This window comes from Triturus cristatus, chromosome 4_1, assembly GCF_964204655.1.
Source record: "Triturus cristatus chromosome 4_1, aTriCri1.1, whole genome shotgun sequence".
NCBI lineage: Eukaryota > Metazoa > Chordata > Amphibia > Caudata > Salamandridae > Triturus > Triturus cristatus.
Genome location: NC_140585.1, coordinates 1,097,313,241 through 1,097,333,918, shown reverse-complemented (window position 1 = coordinate 1,097,333,918; position 20,678 = coordinate 1,097,313,241). Strand labels below are relative to the sequence as shown.

Below are 20,678 nucleotides of genomic sequence, written 5' to 3'. Positions count from 1 at the left end.
ACAATCTACCAGTGCATTCCTCCAGCCTTGGATATGCTCTATCATGTAGAGATGCTCTTGGAGTCTGGCAGCAAATCTCGCTAACCTCGCTGAACCCTTGCCAGAACCACCAGGGAGAAGGATTTTATAAGAGGTTCATGATCAGATCTTAATGTAAACTGAGTGCCCCATAAATATGTACGAAAGTATTCAACACCACATGCAGCAGCAAAGGCTTCCCTTTCAATCACAGAACAGTTTCTTTCAGTTTCCGTTAGTGTGCGAGATGCAAAGGCTACCGTTCTTTCACCATCACTATGTTTTTGTGAAGGTTTGGCACCCAACCCTGTAGCTCTAGCATATACAGTCATGATGGATTTGTGTTTAATATCAAAAGGTACCAATATGCACGCCTCACAGATCTCTTCCTTTATATTCACAAAACATTCCTCTTGCACAGTTGACAAGTTGAAAAATGTTCCCTTTCTTCAGGAGCACTCTCAAAGACTCAGTCTTGCCTGAGAAATTATGTACAAATTTTGAATAATATTCAATTAGGCCCATAAATGAACTAAGCTGATCTTTGTCTTGCGGAGCAGGTGCCAAGCGTATAGCTTCTAATAAGTAGGTCTTACTCCTCCAGCTAACATAGTGTAACCTAAATATTTAATTTGTACTTTCAAAAAATTACATTTCTCTTTCCTGAAGGTGAGTCCCACATCGGCAATCCTCTGCAAAGCCCTGAAAGTACACGACGTTTTCCAAACCTTTAAAAACATCAGTGATCATCCTTTGAAACACACTTGAAGCCAATGATAGGCCAAAAGGCATCCTAGTAAATCGGCATGTTCCCTCCATAGTGATGAAAGTTGTGAGAGGTTTGGAGTCTCTCTGGAGTTTGATCTGGGGGTATGCACTTTTAAGATCCAATTTAGAAAAGAATCTTACTCCCTTGAGCAACGAAACCATTTAATTTATTTTAGGCAAAGGATATGTATCAACCACTATGTTTCGATTGAGTGACCTCAAGTCCACACAAAATCTGAGGTGCCCATCAGACTTGTGTGTAATGACCACAGGAGAAACCCAACTTGATGCCTCCCCTGGTTCTATGACACCTTGTTGTAACATTTCTAGGATGAAACCTCTCACCTCCTCACACACCACCACTGGGACCCTGCTCAGTTTATGCTGTACAGGGACGGCATCCTCCTTCAAAATGATTTTATGAGCATACCCCTTCAAGAAACCCAAGCTTTCCTTGAACACTCCACTGTTTGCACAAAGTATGTCCTCAATAGATTCCTGTTCAGCCAGCATTACCTAAGAAGGTGCTCTAGGATTGACAATAATGTGCAAATCATACTGATGAAGCCATCCCAGAATTGGTGGCCCACATTCAGCTACATACACTTTACTCTCGATGAACCTGCCCTAAAATTCAATTCTTGCATCCATGAACCCCAAGATGTCAATAGACTCCCCCTGGAGATATATCCTTGGGTCTTAGCGTACAACCTGCCCACCAGTGATCATATACAGACTTCAGAATGATGCTATACATTGATCCTGTGTCGACCCTGACTTCAACTTCACAATTGTTTATGACAAACATAGCCTTGGGCCTATTCTTTCTTTGTCCATCTTCCACCAATTCTTCAACATCACTCACCATAAGAATTCTGATGCTGGACTCAACAGGACACACACCACTCTCATTGCGATAGCCTTTTCTGCACATTTTCGTGCCCACACTTTCTGCTTTCCCTGTTATTGGCAAAACAGAATTTAGAGTCTGCTGAACAATTAGTAGTGCCATAACGGTTGCAAACTCTCCCGACCTGTTTAACAGTCCGACCAAACTTGTTGGATTTGCTACTGTGCTTGGGTGCGGTAACAGACTCTACTGCTTTACTAACAGCAGCTACTTCAGAGACACCTCCCTCCTGTTTTTTCCTTTCAAGTTCACGCATGCAAGAAGCAGACTGTTCTAAAACCTTAGCCATGTCAATGGCCTCCCTCAGAGTAGGATTTTTAGCTGCCCATTATCGTTCTTGAATTTTCTTCTCTCTGCACTGAACTAATAGTTGATCCCTTATAAATTCCTCGGTCATAACTCCAAATTTACACTTCATGGGCAGCTCACGCAATCTTTAAACAAATTCATCAACTGACTCATCTACCCTCTGTGGTTGGGTATAAAATTTGTAGTGTTTCATGATTACGTTTTCCTCCTGCGCTTGGCTTCTTCAAATCATCTAGCAATGGTTGTCCACTTGGCTCAGTAGCTTGAGGCAAAAACCAAAAAACTCTTTGTCCAACACTACCTAACACACTAAATAACAACGCTCTTTTCCTAGATAAACGGAAATCTTGTCCATCTAAAGCCTCCAAGTAATTATCAAACATGATCTCATTCTCGTCGCCATAAAATGTTGTAAATAACTCGACAGACAGTGGGTCATAATAAAATAAGGACTTTATTGGATTGCCATCTAAGGAAGACCCGGTCCCCAGAAGTCAATTGACCAGATTGGAACTCAGCTTTGTATAACAACCGTCATGTGGAACTCTGTAAGGGTCAGATTCCACATGCGACTCCAAACAAACTTAGGTAAATTACAACATTGTCACCCAATAAAAATGCCAGTAGTGGATTAAAAAGCAAGTCAGTAGTCATACTAACCCTAACTTTGGCCTATATTCTTATTATAGATGGAGCAACTTCTAGTCTATTACGTTAAATATAAGAGGTGCTAGTACAACACACTTCCTGATCTCAGGTAACAGTGAGCTTATATGTGACAAAGGAAAAGGAGGCTCTGTGAAATAAAATATGTGTCTAGGATCACACAATTTGGACAAGCAGGGAATTCGGTATTTATTTCAGGTTATCTGTTATAACATTTTGAAATTAAGCTACCAGACAGGTATCTCTGTCTCTCTTTTCAACAAAGGTCACTGTTAGTCATTTACAGTTAGCTCACAAAAATAAAAGCCGACACAGACGTAGCTGACCTGATTCTGGGCCCCCAGACTCAACTCCCAAGCCAAGAATACATTAATTTGGGGGTGTCACTCACCCCAAACTCCCCCATAAAGCTACGCCCCTGTGTGTCTACGTTGTAACCGCTGTGATTATGCCACTCAACCTTCTCATTCTAAAAGCGGTTGAAACACAAATTTGCCAGAGCTGTCGCCATAAACAGCATAGAAGCAGCAGAGAGATAATCACGGTGAGGTGGACTTATAAGAGGTGATTAAGAGAGGGACGTGTTTTTATAATGGTGTACTGAAGCTGGCGCGCTGCACAAGGGACTGCTGGGAAGGCATATGCACACAACTACACCGTTCCAACCGTCGCTTCCCTCGTTGTTTTCATGAAGTGACCCGTTGCTTTTATACCTTTCGCTGTAAAGTACAAACGTTTGGCCAACCGCCTCCAGAGCTCATCCTGTACTCTTCAGAGCAACTTCCTCTACATTGTTCCAGCGGATGTCAACAAGTTTCTTAAATAAACAGAAGGCAGAAACAGTTTCTCTGCCCGTTGATTCGAGCTGCTCGAGACTGATTAAACCTCGTGCTGCAGCCTGTGAGCGGATCGAGGGCTGTCCTGGCATTTCCAGCGGAGGGGGTTCTCCCTGAGTGCTGCTCTCAGCAGTTGGCCAGCGGTGTTGTAATTAGACCCCGCCTCGCGGACTGGTGAGGGCTCCAGAAGGAGTTCCTTGGTTTTCTTCACGTAGCAAAAGCGTGCGTCAGGTGGCAGTTTAAGAGTTGTGAAGTGACACCACGCGACAGAATCTATGGAATGACGTCTCGCGGCACCTGTGTCGTCACGAGGCAGCAGTTAACGTTTTGAAGTGACGTCGTACAGCAGCTGTTTGTGTTTTGGAGTAACGTCGTGCGCAGCTGCCACTGTTCCGAAGTGCAGTCGCGCAGCAGCTGTTTGAGTTCCAGTCTCCGGGCTCGACCTGCCCTGAGCGGCGGAGGCAGCTCCACGGAGAGGAAGGAGCGCGTGCCGCTCCGCCCCCGGCTGCCAACAGCAGCTGCACGGGCTGCGCCTCGCTCTGCACAGGCTCCCGCAGCCCCAGCCGCCGCGCGGCTTCCCCGGCCGCCCCCATGTACGGATCGGACAAGCCCGCCCTGGACAAGATGGACTATGGATTCAGGGTTCCGGCGCCCAGCGGAGACTTTAGCCCCTTCAGCGCTAGCATTCCGGCCACCAAAGTGGAGCTGACTGTTTCCTGCAGGTGAGTGTCCAGACTGGGCATAGGGAAGCGCTCAGTAGCAGTCTGGGAATATCAATATGTATGTGTCCACGCTTTGACTTGAGAGGTGGGGACCATTGGACCTCAAGTTGCGCTTTTACCATTGTCGGGCAGTTTAAACTCAGACAGGCAAGGGCGGTGTCACTAATGTGTTTAATACAGGTTTGTAGTCACTGGGACAAGATAGCGGTCCCTAACATAGGAATGCACCAATTAAGACGTGGTTGTAGTCACCAAAGAAGGAATGTACACACTAAGGCAGGTTTGTAACATTGACATGATTTCAGGCAAGCAGAATTAAAGTAACTAAGGGAGGTTTGCTGTCACTGACAAAAAAGCGCATTCGCTCTGTTTTCTGTACTAAAGTAAAACTAGAACTTCGGGCACAAAAGCAGGTATGTTTTCACTTTAACAAGACAGACTGCAGTTTTTCTGGATTTCACTTAATAACTCAGGATTAAAACAGGATTACTGTCACTCTGACAGAACCGCACCCCCTGATTCAGGATCGCACTCAGTTACAAGATTGTGGTCACTCTTGCCAGTAGAAGTACTGCTGCTCTCACACAATTGCTACCACTCTGGTAGTATTGTAGACGCTCAAGTAGGGTCGATGACTGTGGAGTAGGATTGCCGTCCGTGAGGCATGATTTAAGTCACTACGACAGGACTATCCTCACCCAGGCAGGGCCCGCAGTCAGAACCGTATATACCTTCCTGAAATTCACCAAATCGCTTTCCTACTGTTACCATTTGCTCGAAGTTTTTGAGCGTGCTTAGTTTACTGCCTGGCATGCTCAATCTATAAATTTTGTTTACCTTGCAGTTCATATCTATGCCCCTTTTTCTCCAGCCAGCTAAAGGGCTCCTTGCTGCTTTTACTCGGGAGCATCTCTAGCTGCTTCTTGTTTGAACCATAAACACTGGGGCGTGATTATTACAGTGACCGGGAAGGATTCCAGCTTCCCCCGGCAGACTCGCTGCCTCAAACCACATTGCACTCACTTGGGTAGGATAGGACTCACCATGCAGGGTTGCTGTCACTGATTGAGACAGGTACCTCCACAGACGGTAGTGCAGCTGTTTTGAGGCACGAGTTGCACAGGAATCTTTATGGGAGTGCATTCATTCTATGACAGAGCTGTTGACCCCTAGGGCCCTACAGATCCTCTGAGGTGGGGTTTCGTTTTCTCAGCCAGGATTGCATTCTTAAACACGGGATGCCCGGCAATTGTTTTTAGACCTCTGTTCTGTTGGGAAACCCAAAATTATCATCACTGCCCGAAGACGCAGATTATTTACTCCAGAGCGAGCAAGCGCTAGATATCGAATACTCCATAAAATGGATCGTTCATGGCTGGGTGGGGAGGAGGAGGTGGGCGTGGGCAGTCGCCATGCCTCATTCAGCCTGGTGCCCCTTCTGCAGCACCTGGACCAACGGATGCGCTGCCATGCTGTACTAATGGCAGACTTTGCTGTATAGATGCTAAAAACCTGAACACTGTGTTTAGAAACCCTGGAACTATTACTAGTGAGGATTATCAATATTCAGTCCCTAGTGCCCAGACTATCGAAAGTGCTTCGATGCTGAACAGGTTTCATTTTGTGCGCTATATAATCGCTAACTAACATCAGCATTGTGGTTAGGTGCTCCGAGACAGCAAATAAAATGAACCATGTCCTCGCTTTCATTGTGGATAAGAGTGTGAACAGGGTTGCAGTTTTTAACCGCTCTTCACCTGTTGTGACTTGAGTGATCGGAGCAGATGTGCTGCCGTCTACAAACTGACTGCGTTGGAGGCACCTGGCACCCCACCTTGTCCTCAGTGGATACACATTGTATTGTTTTGCTTGTTGCTTAATCCTTTATAGTTTTTGTTTCCGGAGTCGACTAGCATAGCCATACAAATCCTGCTATAGTGCCTTTCCTTCTACATGTTGTAATTGGGGTTTACCAGGAAGGGAAAGACTGTCGTGATTGTACTTAAGATATGTGTTTCGTGTACACCATGATTCACGTTTGGAGGGAAGCGGGCTTCGCGTTAACACAAGTGATGTCAGCTTTAAAACGTTGCATTGATTCAGTATACATTTTTATTTGGCAGAATAAGCATCTGTTGTTCGTTGAACGAGATCTATGTACGTAAATCTGTGTCAGTCCGGGGGGATAAACAAGAGAACGCTTCAGTGATGGCGGTTGGTCGAGGATAATAAGACGATTCGTATACATATTTTACAGTTCCAAACTATATAATTACAGTAGTAAGTTTGTGGGAAAGTAGTGTGAAGGATGGATTGTCATATTAATGATGAATAGAATACCCCCTGTTCACACCTTTAACGTCGCTTCCTTTTTGGAATGCTGATATTGGCTCATCCAATCTGAGTGTTAATATTTCGGTATCTGATTACTGTCATTTACTTTCTAGGTTCAGTGGCTGCGAGATGAAGCTGACAGAGGTAGTGGCCATGTTTAATTGCCTGTGTTGGGTGGCATGGTATTGCAGTATTAATAGCCATATTAGCCATATGTTGTTGGGCACTAACAGCTGTTATTTGCCCTATTCTCATTTTGATTCCGTACATCCATCTCATATTAGCGGGCCGATAACTAAGATTTAAAGCTCTGTGCAGCAGGCTTTAATGCTGAGAATTCCTTGAGTAGAAAGAAGCCACTAATGTGTAATTATAGTCTGGTGACCCTGATGCGTCTCAGAGCTAATTTCACCAACGGTAGCACTATTCTTTCAGTATGTATACCATGAGTAGGAGAGGAAATTAGCATCTGCGTAACTGCAGCTGATTGTGTGCCCTTCAACAGCAATGACATAAGCTTGAGAACAAGATGGATGAAAATGCTTGAATTAATCTGAACTACTGGTAATTACTCTGTGTGTACTACTTTCCATCATTTTTTAGCTTGTGTGTACTAATCTCGACAAAACCCAAGCACATGCACATTTTTCTTGAACCAACTTTCCCTGGCCTCTCTGTTGTCAGTCCGGTCCACACTGATAACCCATTTTAATGAGAACCTTTGATGCTATTGGCCTGAGCTAGAGACAATTATCTAAACTGTTGCATGTGACCAGGTTTTTCTTAATAAAAGGTGGACTGTTAAGAATATGATTTTAAAGGTGTGTAAATTAACACCTAGCCTACTTACTGGGGCAGCAAAAATGTTTGTTTGCCTAGTATGTTTAAAGATACAGGTCTCATTCTTTGTATGTAAGTGTGGTTACATGAAAGGTCCTTGTGACTATGCTTGAGATGAGCTGGTCACACACAGACCTATTTGTCCAAGAGAGGCCGCTTGACCAGTTCTTACACTTGCTCTATGAGCTCGCAGCCTTACTTTGTGAAGCTACCAGTGCTGGAAGGATTACAAAGGAGACCCATTTAACACCTAGTCTGTTTTAAAGTATTCTCCAATCCATAGTACATGGGGCATCGAAATTTTCTTTTTATATCTATAAATTACATTTGACTCTAATATTGGACTTTGCTACTACTAGATTATGAAGGTTCCCACTTCCTAAATTCCTAATGGAGCCTGAATAATATCTTAGCCTTGAAATAGCTGTTGGCCTTCGCGTAATCGTATAGGGTGAAACACGTGTTGGCTGACAATTGGAATAATAAATAGCTCAACAATTTGGATCTAAGTTTTTTTTTTTGTTAATCTGAGTACAGCTCACAACTTGTATGTTAGAAAGGTTTATGAAGACATTATTAATATTACCAGAAACATCCAATGGTTACTGTCATACTCTCTGTATATGAACCTTTATACCTTTGAGAGAATAATACATGAAGCAGGAAGATGTTGGTAGAAGCATTTGCCTTAGGATCCAGTAGTATCATTTGTGCCGACCTGCAAGAGTGCACATTTGAAAAACGTGATCAAAAGGAATAATGCTCAAAGGGATCTTAAATGAACAATAATGATAATTTGAATACAAATTATTATTATTAGGGCTTAACATAGGACACTATCTCTGTACAAGAGAATAAAAAAGTCCATGTAGACATGAGGTCAAAGTGCACAGTATTGTGGGAATTGGCTGGTTTTGTTTGCACTCTTATCACACGTTTTGATAACGGGTATCTGCTCAGAGGGCAAACTATTCAGACCTAATTGTTTTTATTTCACTGCTCACCACTAGATATTTACAAATATTTAATTTGACACTCATGAGCTTGATGCTCAGCTGCAGATGCACACATATGTATATACTGCTAGAGTTTTTATGTAGTTCGTAGTACCACAGGTCTGCAGCTTCGAGGTATTTGTGTTACAAGTGTTATTATTAGCTCAGTGTTGCTCAAGGATCTAAAGTAGAGGTTAACTTTTGCGAGGTAGATGCTGTCGGTTGTTTTTACATGGTGCAATTAAAACTCAAGAGAGGATACAGAAGGAAGCAAGTCAAAATAATCTAGGATGTCAGGGTGTCTTTCATGATCTGTTTTGTAGCCGGGACCATGAATCACTGTTCTATTGATAGGAACAAATGACTAATCGCTCACATGGCCGTGCTCCACAACCTGCCGAGGTGCCGGGGATTTCCCTTTGGTGGTTGCTGCCTTTATGCGAATCACAGCATCCAGTAATTTGTTGATGGAGGGAGAACCGGTTTAAGTGTAAATGTTTTGCAACAATATATGCCCTGAAGGGCGGAAGCGAGGGAGCTAGTGAACGAAGAAAGAGTAGAGAGAATAAAGGATTGGGCTGATAATTGTGATAGACCACTGGCATGTGTGTAAGATTGCAGGGAAGGAATGCGTCTGTCCGAGCAGGGTCAGGATTCCAAGAAGGCCGAAGCTGAAGAATGCGCAGTACTGCCAGAAGGTGGAGTTCAGTCGGCAGGGGCATATGTATCAGGTATTAGAGGGGATATGCATCAAGGAAAGATGCATGTGTGGTTATGTCGAGCCATAGCGTAGTTGTAAAGCAGTGCAACGCTGTAGAACCTACTGAGGGAACTAAAACTCTATACAAAATAACCTAACTCTTGACAAACTCATCTCCTGAAGTAACCCTGTTTCCTTCCAGAGCATGAATGAGGGCTCTGGGCGTGATAATTATTTACGGCTTGTCAAATTCTGTTGCGGTTATCTCTTCATCATCATCCAGGGAGTGGCATCGTTTACAGCCCTCTTTTGTACGGAGCCTCCCATGCGTGGCTGGTGGTGAATGCGTGTTTAAGCACATGTTCCACAAGCCCTGCAATCTTTCGGAGACCATTTTTAGCCTAGGGAAGTGTTTTGCACTCACCAAATCATCTGTTTGACAATATACTGTAGTAGTATGTGCTAGATTGGCTGTCTTGCAATCTGACGTAAGTTACTATCTGTATATTCGTAATCACCACTGTGGAAAGCACACAAAGTTCACAGTGGAAGTTCGGATCCCCTTTTCGGAAGATATTCACGTATCATGATGACAAAGAAAGTATGTCCATATTCTGATCCAGCATGTACATGAGGTGTGCCTCATGTGTAAAGTTTAATGGCCCACCACAAGTGGACAGCAGGTGCTCTTTACTATAGTATCCATTCTTTCTACACGATTTACACCTGGTAGCATGACACCCGATACCCATAGACCTCATTTTGGTATCCCAACTCAAAATAGATTTCATGCCCTTAGCTCCCTGGACTCTAATGACTGACTTATACAAGAGAGAGAGAGATGTACTAAGGGAGAGCTAAAGGATTTGGTGTAGACGACCGTGCTGACAACATTATACTTACGGCCACACCATCCACGACCCCTTTGACTAAAGTAGAGATTGTTGGTGAGGGTCTTGTGGATCAATGTAATCTGGGGCAATCTATTGGGGGACACACTGTTACTGAACATGTTATTGGCCCTGTAACTTGGAATGTTACCAGAATAGGCACATGTGCCAGATTGGTTTGCTGGAACGTGGCCGGTTTAAAATCCAAGGGTAGAGACCCAGGCTGGGAAACTTTTATTAATAAGTATGACATCATATGTTTCCAAGAAACCTGGTGTAAAGGAGACGTTGATTATGAGGGATTTGTGTCATATAACCTACCAGCACGGGGAGAGGGTCCTGGCAGAGCCAAGGGGGGTTTACTCATACTTATATCGGTTCACCGCCGAATATCGGTGAAAAAGTATATACCGGTAGGTGATCTTGTTCAGATACTCTGGATCTCTGAAAGTAAAGGCCGTAATATCCTTCTGATCAATTATTACAATAACATCTTCGATAGCACCAGGGGTAAAATAGCAATAGATCTGGCCAACACCATTGATACTTTGAGTTCGGAATCTAACGCCGTATTCGATATTATTTGGTGTGGGGACTTTAACACTACGTTGTGTGAACTGTTACTCTTAAAGGTATGTGGGGTTACTAATAACACGGGATGGGACGTTCCGCACTTTGGCCATGACACTTATGGGGAAACCTTGAATGAATTAATGGGATGTCATGACCTGGAAATACTGGATTGTTGTAAGGATGGAAACGGCTTGCCCATCCCTACCTTTAAAAACTGGCGTTCTAATTCGGTGATTGACCATGTGATAGTATCTTCTAGTATTGTCGACTGTTTTGCCCCACTGGAAATTGAAATATCGGCCACAAGTGATCACAACTGTATTATCGTGACCACGACTTTGTGGGAGGACGGTGATATAGAGGTGGGGACAACAATTGATAACATAGAAGCTCACCGGGTTAACGGGGTAAGACTTAGGTGGGTAGGGGAAAAAGCTTCAGAATTGACCACATCTATAATAAAGTGGAATTTGGTAGACATTGTTTTTATTTTAGAAAATAGATTCGACCATGAGCGGGTCTTATCTTCTTTTAAAGGGATCAATACTGCCATTGATGCTAAGTTTACCGGAGGTAATAAGGGTTGCTTAAGAAATGGACCTGGCTGGTTTGACCATACCTGTTCGGCAGCTCTGATTAGCCTCAAGCTGGCTTTAGCAATGAAGCCCAGGGATAAAAACTTAGTAATAAATCTTAGGATAGACTACAAAAACGCTATTAAATTTAGAAAGGGGGTTCTACAGCAGCAAGCCTGGGATTCACTTAACCAAGCTGCAGAACTATCTAAACGCACATTATTTTGGACAACAGTTAACTTACCATTCCTTAAAGAGGCCAATGTACCTGAATTAACATCAAATGTTTCAAGTGAAGGATGGATTACCCACTTTTCGACAATTTTTGACTCTAATAAAACTGTTGATGCTGGTTCATCTAGTTGGCCTATTTTGCCACTTGATATCACAGTGGAAGAGGTCGAAAGTGGGATTCGGGCGAGTAAGGGCGGGAAGTCTCAAGGCCCGGATGGGGTCCCGATCGACGTCTATAAAGCCGCGCCTAAAGTCTGGGGTCCCCTCTTGGCCGCTGTTTTTAATGCTGCTGTTTGTGCTGTGCCCCCTGTAACCTGGGGGGAGTCTATTATTGTCCCAATTTATAAAAAAGGAAGCAGGTCTGATGCAAAGAATTACCGTCCTGTTTCCTTACTGGACTCCTCTATAAAGGTTATGAGTAGAGTTATGCTTGGGAGACTGGAAGAATGGGTGGAACAGGACGGTATTCTGGCAGATAGCCAGTATGGTTTTAGGAAAGGAAGGGGTACGCTTGATCAATGTGTCAACTTAGAACTGTTGATCGGGAAGTACAGTGATGCAAAACCGGGCCTTATGTACATGTGTTTCGCTGATTTAAGTAGCGCTTTCGACATGGTTGACCACTCAATTTTGTGGCCAACCTTGTTGGATCTGGGAGCTCCAGAGGGTATAATATTTTTTCTTGCCAGGTTGTATGAAAAATTAAAAACCTGTGTACGTTTTGGCAGGAAGGGAGAATGTACCCCAAACTTTAGTGTCAAGCGTGGTATAAGGCAGGGTTGTGTTTTAGCTCCTCTTTTATTTATTTTATTTATTAATGGAATTGATGCTATTCTAAAGGAAGTTAACGCAGATGCTCCTATAATCAATGGTGTTTCAGTGCCGGTGTTATTATACGCCGATGACGCTGTTTTGTTATCCAGAACGTCTGTAGGATTGCAGCGGTTGATGGACAGTTTTGCTTCCTTTATTAAGGATAGGAAACTAGTTATTAATAAAGGAAAAACGTACACCATGATTTGTGGTTCCAAGAATTTGAAACAGACTATGAAAGGGTATTTTATTGATAATGTAAAGGTGCAACAAGTGGATAAATTCTGTTATTTAGGTATTACTTTTTCTAATGATAAGAAGTGGACTTATGAATTCAATAATATACGGAACAAAATGGCTAGAAATGCCCACGGCATCTTTAGATTTGCCGCTAAGATTGGGGACCTTTTTCTTAAAAAACTTCTATGCTTGCCCGCATCGGCCTCCAATGTTTTGAGTCACCAAGAATTATCTGTCTATTACTTACTTGACTTTTTATCCCTCAGGCCTTTGATGACCTGGCGGTCTATTTGGCTGAAGGATGAGAAGTCCTTTACAAGGTCTATTATCCAGGACTGCTTGCGATTAGATACATTTGTAGCAATACCCTGGATTAAATATATTATTGTATGTTTTTCAGATATTTTTAATCTGAACATTGTAAATGATCCCAAAGCAGTTCTACTGATCCCCAAAGTTGAGTTAAAAAGGGTTTTTCTGGCCTTTGCTGAGAGAAAGAGGGCTGTTGCCGCTGGAACTCTGTCCACTGTCATGTTTTATAACAGATACTTATCTACGGATGGTTTTCCTGTCTATTTAACTTTGGTCACAAGACCATCGCATAAATTTGTGTTAACAAGACTCAGATTCGGAATGGTGCACCATTTGGTTGCACATCCGACAATGAAAAAACATCCATCTGGACCTTGTAGATGTGACGGGATTTCCACGCAAAGCACATTGCACTTTATGTTGTTTTGTAAATTGTATTCTAATTTTCGTGTTGCCCTCTTGAAACCAATGTTTGTTAAATATGGAATACGTACAGTTGAGCATGCAATGAAATTGATATTTAATTTGCAATCTGCGGATATTTGTTTTTATACTGCAACTTTTTTAAACAAATGCATAAATTCCAGGAAAAGTATGTGTTTTTAACCAATTGGATAAATGCTCCTATTTTAATCAGTTTTAATTAATTTATTGTGATTTTAATGTATTGTCATGTCTACTATAATTTGCCCTTGTTTTCCCTTCTTACGTTTGTATATTGTGCTTTTATGGTCATTAATTTGTACCGAATAAAGCTTAATTGAATTGAATTGACACCCGATACACACATTGTTTCAGCGTTTGCAAAATATACACTGCCTTATGTGATGGAGTCTAGTATGTTTACCTTTTCTGTGTATCCTGACATAGGAGTCAGCAGCCGTTATGTTCCATGCCATTCTTTACAAGAATACATATGTGCAGTGCTTGACACAGTATCCAGGTATACCCTTTCCTTTTATAAGTGCATTGGCTGCTTGATCTTCTAGTGTTCAGTGTACGCCTGTTTTCCACTGTTAAAATTGATTGCCGCTCTTTCGTAACACTGCCACCTCTGTTTCACTTCCAACCAACTCCCTCTCCCCCAGCAGTGGCTCACGAGGCAAGCTTGTTTAACTGGATTTAACACAGCAGATGAAAAGCAAGGTTATTGCGGAAGATCCTTTGTGCAGGAACCGATTAGTTCCAGAATAAGATTTTGCACCTCCTCACGCAATCCCTGTTTTACACGACTACCAACAGATGCCTTAATTGTGTTTCTTAGTAATAGGAACTGGAACTGGGGTGGTGAGAATGTGATTGTTATTTGACTCCGCAATTTAAAGTCTTGATTTTAGCAAGCTCGCTCTTAAAATAGAAGCAGGACCACGATTCCATGTACAGTAAATTCAAGGCGGTTTGCATTGATCTGTTTATCCCGTACAGTGCTGCAGTATGTGGCTTTTTGCCCATTCAAATATGCTGCCTGCCAGTAGATTTGTGGGCTCTCTGACAGTTCCCTTCTTCATCCCGCCCTCCTGGAAGTGTTTACATTAGTTGGGTCCTTTAACTTGCACAGTTGAATCAATAGCATGCTGAATCTGTTGGACGGAAGAGCCAGGCCACTAGTGAATCGAACTTGATTCACTAGTCCGGCCACCCTCCAACAGCTGATAGGAATCCATCAGAAAAGGGACAGGGTTAGGGAATCGGGGAGCCTGAGGCACCGCTTCCAAGACAGTATTGATCAATGAGTGGCTTGAACTTTCAGCACTTGCGTATCGTTTAGTGTTTGCGGTAAAATGGGCAGACAACTACCTTTCTCAAAAAGCATTAGCAAAGCTAATAGGTCTTGCCTATGCAACAGCTATTGGCATTACCATGGCCTAAGAACTAGGATCTGGACATACCACACTCGGTGCAAAATCTTGGAGTCCAAATCGATGGTAGACTCTCAATGGAGACTCACGTCAATAAAACGGTAGCAGTATGCTATTGGCCCCTCAAAAATTTGAAGAAAATTGTCCCAATGCTTTCACAGCCTTTTAGGAAACTAGTAGTACAGGCCACTGTACTGAGCAGACTGGATTACTGTAATTCATTGCTTCTATTTAGCCCAGATTATCTGCTCAAACGGCTCAAAAGGATTCAGGTGCTGGCTGCCAATCTAGCTCTAAACAAAGGAAGACAGGACTCTGCAACTGAGACGCTGCTGGAACTTCACTGGCTTCCAGAAAAGGAAAGGTGCTTTGGTAAAGCTCTATGCATACTGCATAGGGCATTAAATGGCATGGGCCCAAGTCTCCACAACACACGGTTGTATATTATATAACTATAGGCCTGCACAAACCTTGAGCTCATCCTATGCCTCCTTGTGTCTGTACCTTCTTTTAAAAAGACACGATTTGGAGGGAGAGCTGTCCACGCCACAGCTGCTCAATAATTGAACGATCTCCAGCTCTCTTTTAGAACTGACACCAACCTGTTGAGTTTCAGGAAAAACGTAAAAGATTGGCTTTTCCCCCAGCAATAGATAGCTCTATCAAATTGACCAAGTGTAACCTTCTAACGGATTCTCCTCTTTACTGGTGAATTACCAGCTCCAAGATGCACGTTGGGTGATAGTTGCGCTCTACAAATATTTAATAATAAGAATAATATGTTTTAGCAATGTCGTACCCCAGAGTGGAGGCTGTTCAGCATGGCTAAAAGTTAGTAGGGTGAAGGAGAGTGGCATGGAGTGGAATGGAGTGTCGTAAAGTAGAGTGTTATGGAGTGGTGCCCTTTACTCCTACAAATGCCACAACTCACACCTAATATATAACGTAAAAATATCTTAATTACATATTTTACATAATTATATTTATCATTTCAATACGAATTGTAAATTATTATTATTAATTAATTATTATAAGTAATTTCCTACAAACCCATACAAAAACAACACACACCCAAAAAATGTATTACACAATTTAGATAAATAAATTATCAATTAAATTATCAATAATAATTACAAATTCATTGTTAATTATTTATAATCAATTTGCTTCCCACCCTATACCCTACAAAATACACAACCCACACCTGATATGTAATAATTTTTTTTTATACAGTTAACATAAATAATTATACATTATTTGTTAATTCATTATAATTATTTTACTTTCCACCCTACACCCCTACAAAACATACAACCAGCACCTGAAACATAATTAAAAAAACTGTTATACAATTAACACAATTAATTAGAATTAATTAATAAATAATTTCTAATTAATATTAATTATAAAAAATATAAACATTATATATAAAAATTAAAACATATTTTTAATTATATATAATAAATTTACTTCCCACACTATACCCCCACAAAACACACAACCCGTACCTAAAAGGTAATAAAAAAAGTTATACAATCATCATAAATAATTATTAATTAAACAAAAAATATGAATTAAAAAAATAATTATTAATTCATTATAAATAATTTACTTCCTACTCTGTACCCCTCTAAACCCCACAACCTGCTACTGTACTAAAAATAAAAAATAAAATATGAAATAAAAGTTAAAAACTACTAACAATTAAAAAACTATATTGAAAAACATTAACAATATTTATGCAAGCTTTTTTATAACATTTACAATTGAAATACATACTCAATACATACAACTAATTATAAAACGATATTCTTAACAATGAAATTTTTTGTAAACTATATTAATGATTTCGATATTTTTGTTAACCATATTAACAGTTTCTATAGTGTTTAAATCAACATTACTTACCTTAAAATAGATATTCTTGACAACGATATTCTTGCTCACAATATTTCTGTATGAGGATATTTCGGCTTCGATATTTCTATCTGATAATATTTTATTTCCAATATTCTGTCTGAACACCTTGTGGAGTGTCATGGAGGGAGTAGAGTGTCATAGAGTGGAAAGGCATAGAGTTGGGTGGTGTAAAGGGGAATACAGTGTCAGAGTTGAGTAGAGTGTCGTAGAGTGAAGTATCATAGAGTGTTGTGAAGTGGTATAGAGCAGAGTGCAGGGTCGTAGAGTGGCATAGAGTGCAGTGACATAGAGTGCAGTGGTGTAGAGTGATATGGTGAGCAGTGGCAAAGAGTGGAATGCTGTAGAGTACAGTGGCATAGGGTGCATCGGTTTTGAGTAAAGTGATGTAGAGTGAATTGGCTTAGAGTGCAGTGGTTCAGAGTAGAGTGGCATAGCTAGACTGCAGTGGCATAGAGTGATTCAGCAAAGAGTGCAGTGGCGTAGGGTTCAGTGGCATAGAGTTCAGTGGCGTAGACATCAGTGGCATAGAGCAGATTGTTTCACAGTAGAGTGGGGTGGTGCAGAGTAGAGTATAGTGGTGCACAGTAGAGTACAGTAGTATAGAGTAGAATTGTATAGAATGGCACAGCATTAATTGCAGGGTCGCTCAGACTGGAGTAGAGTGGCATAGAGTGCAGTGGGATAAAGTGCAGTAGCGTAGAGTATAGTGAAGTGGTGTAGAGTAGAGTGCTGCAGGGTAGAATTAAGTGCTGCAGGGTAGAGTGGAGTGGTATAGAGTAGTAGCATAGAGTGCAGTGTTGCAGAGTGGGGTGATGTAGAGTGGAGTGGTTTAGTATGGGTGGTGTAGAATGCCGTGTCAGAGTACAGTGGTGCACAGTAGATTAGAGTGGTTTGGAGTGCATATTATTAATTTTTAAAATATATTTTTATTGAGAGTTCAACTCATGATAATACGATATACAAATACAGAGTAAAGTGTAAAGTGCGTATAAAACACGATTGGCGACATTACAAAAATACATGCATATATCGATCTGTAAACAGTAAAATTAGGATTCTAAGGGACACTAAATATCCATAGAGAATCATACATTGCAGAATTCCTCAAACAACAAAAGACAAATATAGAGTAAAAGTGAAAGTGCACAGGTGCTCGATGTAAAATAAGGTTACCGACGTAGCATAGGTATAGCTATAAATCGATCTTTAAGGAGTATGTTTAATGTTCTTAGAGTTCAATAACATCTATGAAAAAATCATATATTGCACAATTTCTGAAACAATGCACAATTTCTAAAACAACGTGGAGTGCATTAGTGTAGAGTGGTGCAGAGTAGACTGCAGTGGCATAGAGTAGAGAGGCATAGGGTTCAGTAACAGAGAGTGCAGTGCTGCTGAGTAGAATGTCGTAGAGGGCAGTGATGTAGAGTGCCGTTTACAGTAGGGTAGAGTGGCTTAGAGTGCAGTGGTGTAGAGTGGCACAGCATAGAGTGCAGTTGCGTAGAGTAGATTGTTTCAGAGTAGAGTGAAGTGGACTGGAGTGGTGCAGAGTAGAATATAGTGGTGTAGGGTAGAGTGCAGTGACATAGTGAAGTAGCGTAGAGTAAAGTGGTGTAGTGTTGCAGTGGTGTAGAGTGAGTGGCGCAGAGTGACATTAAGTGCAGTGGCATAGAGTACAGTGGTGTAGAGTAGATTGTGAAGTGGCGTGGAATGGTGTGGGATAGAGTGGAATGGTATAGATTAGGGGCGTAGAGTGCATTGGCGTAAAGTGCAGTGTCTTGGAGTGGAATGGCATGGAGTAGTGTAGAGTGCAGTAGAGAAGAGTGCAGTAGTGCATAGTAGAGTGGGGTAGTGTGCATTGGCATAGAGTAGAGTAGAGAGGGGTAGAGTGAAGTGACGTAGAGTGCAGTTTCAGAGTGCAGTTGTGCACATTAGATTAGAGTTGAATAGATTGTATTGGAATAAAGGGCAGAAGAGTGGTGCAGAGTAGAGTGCAGTGTCTCTGAGTACAGTGTCTCTGAGTACAGTGGCACATAGTAGAGTGGTACAGAGTAGAATGGCACAGAGTACAGTGGTATAGAGTTCAGTGCTGCAGAATAGAGTGTTGAGTGCAGTGATGTAGAGTAGAGTGGCATATAGTGCATTGGTGTAGAGTACAGTGCCATACAGTGGTGCAGAGCAAAGTGACATAGAGTGCAATGGTGTAGAGTAGAGTGGCGTGGAGTGCAGTGGCATAGAGTAGAAGATAGCAGCATACAGTTCAGTAGTGCAGAGTAGCTTGGCATAAAGTGCAGTTGTACAGAGTGCAATTGAGTGGCATAATCTACAGTGGGAGAGTAGATTGTTTCAGAGTAGAGTGAAGTGGCGTAGAGTGCAGTGGTATAGAATAGAGTGTTGTAGAGTTCAGTGGTGCAGAGTAGAGTAGAGTGGCATAGAGTGCAGTGGTGTAGAGTTCAGTGGCACAGAGTTTAGTGGCATAGAGTGGCAGAGAGTGCAGTGTTGCAGTGTATACTTTCATAGAGTGCAGTGGTGTATAGTAGAGTGGCGTGGAGTGCATTGGCGCAGAGTAGAGTCGCGTAGAGGAGCAGAGTAGAGTGGTGTAGAGAGCAGTGGCATAGAGTACAGTGGTGCAGAGTAGAATAGAGTGATGTAGAGTGCAGTGACACAGAGTAGAAGAGAGTGGCATAGAGTATAGTGGCATAGAGGGATTTGGTGCAGAGGAGATTAGCATAGAGTGCATTGGTTTCGAGTAAAGTGGTGTAGAGTGCATTGACTTAGAGTACAGTGGCATAGAGTGGGGTATTGCAGAGTAGGGTGGCATAGACTGGAGTGGCATGGCGTGGAGTGGTGTAGAGTGCAGTGGCAAAGAGTGCAGTGGTGCATAGTAGAGTAGTGTGGGGTAGAGTGCACTGACATAGAGTAGAGTGGAGTGGTGTAGAGTAGAGAGGTGTGGAGTGATGCAGAGAAGAGTACATTGTGGGGTGACGTAGGGTGGAGTGGTTCAGAGTAGAGCGCAGTGGCATGAAGTAGTGCAGAGTAGAGTGGGGTGGAGTATGCATGGTATGGTACTGCCATTACAGACAACACATCTGCAATTGAATTGATCATTTCATTTTCACTCACATGCAGTTTTACTGATAAAAGTATACGGCGCACAAATTATAATGTGTGGAAATGTCATCACCCAATGTATTTATTTGATCATCAGCACAGTTCATTTACAGACATTTAAGTTCTGTTATGTGCTAGAAAAAAAAGAACATCTGCAAAGCCTTCCACAAGCAGACCCCCACTAGCTAGCATGATTGTCACATAAATCTTTTCACTTTGAAGTCAGAGAAAGAAAAATAAACACCAAGCTGGAAGACACAGCATGACTTTTAACCTCTGTCTTTGACTGCGCAGTAAATGTGTCAAGATAAGAGCAAGATTTAAAGGCCTGTTTACAGAAAACAAGTTCATGGAAGAATACAGTAAAAAAAGGTTTGGGCAATAAGAGGGACGAACTTGAGCTAGACAGCCTAAAGCATGGGTACTCACAAACATTTTACCGGGGGCCGCAAAGTTTGGTCTTTGGTGTGACCGAGGGCCGCACTGATGACAGCAGGGGAAGGGGGTTGTAAAGTGGGTGTAGGGGAAGGGAATGATTTATATCTACTGTCTGAAATCAATTGAGCAACACAATGTGAAACCAGAAAACCTGGCATGAATCCAGGCTTCTCCACTTGACCAAATTGTTTGACCCTGGGCAATTGATTTATTTCAATTTCCCTCCTTTCTCTTCATTATCACATATAAAAGGACCTCAAAATACATGACTTCAGGATGTGTGCTGTTTAAAACCATCTCCTGTGCTTGGATATAATCACTAATGTCATTGTTGACAAGGGGGAGCTGGAAAGCATAAACTCTTCTAAATTCATGTTTTGAAACCATCACTGAAAAAAATACCACTGAATGCACTACTATAATTTGATTTACGAAGGTGAAATGGTTCTGCAGGTCAATGAAATACACTTTTTGACTTTTGAAAAGATTATGGTATTTTTACATGTTTGCTGTCTTTAAAAATGAAGGTGTTTCTAAAGTTAAGGGCCTAGTTACTTCCTTTTGCTTAACTGCAATTAACCTTTAAATAAGTACTTGCTGTATATTTAATATTTT

At 41.8% G+C, this 20,678-nt stretch overlaps 1 protein-coding gene across 3 annotated transcripts in view; it reads left to right on the top strand.

Moving 5' to 3' along the window:
• Window positions 1-3,495: 3,495 nt before the first annotated feature.
• Window positions 3,496-20,678, top strand: part of CPNE8 (copine 8) — a 961,735-nt gene continuing 944,552 nt past the window's right edge. The window contains exon 1 of one of the 3 annotated variants that reach the window (XM_085654090.1): window positions 3,496-4,229. In XM_085654090.1, coding sequence (XP_085510216.1) covers window positions 4,099-4,229 — 131 coding nt within the window. In that variant the 5' untranslated portion in view covers window positions 3,496-4,098. The remainder of the gene's footprint in view (window positions 4,230-20,678) is intronic. The other 2 variants (XM_085654092.1, XM_085654091.1) reach the window with 2 other exon arrangements.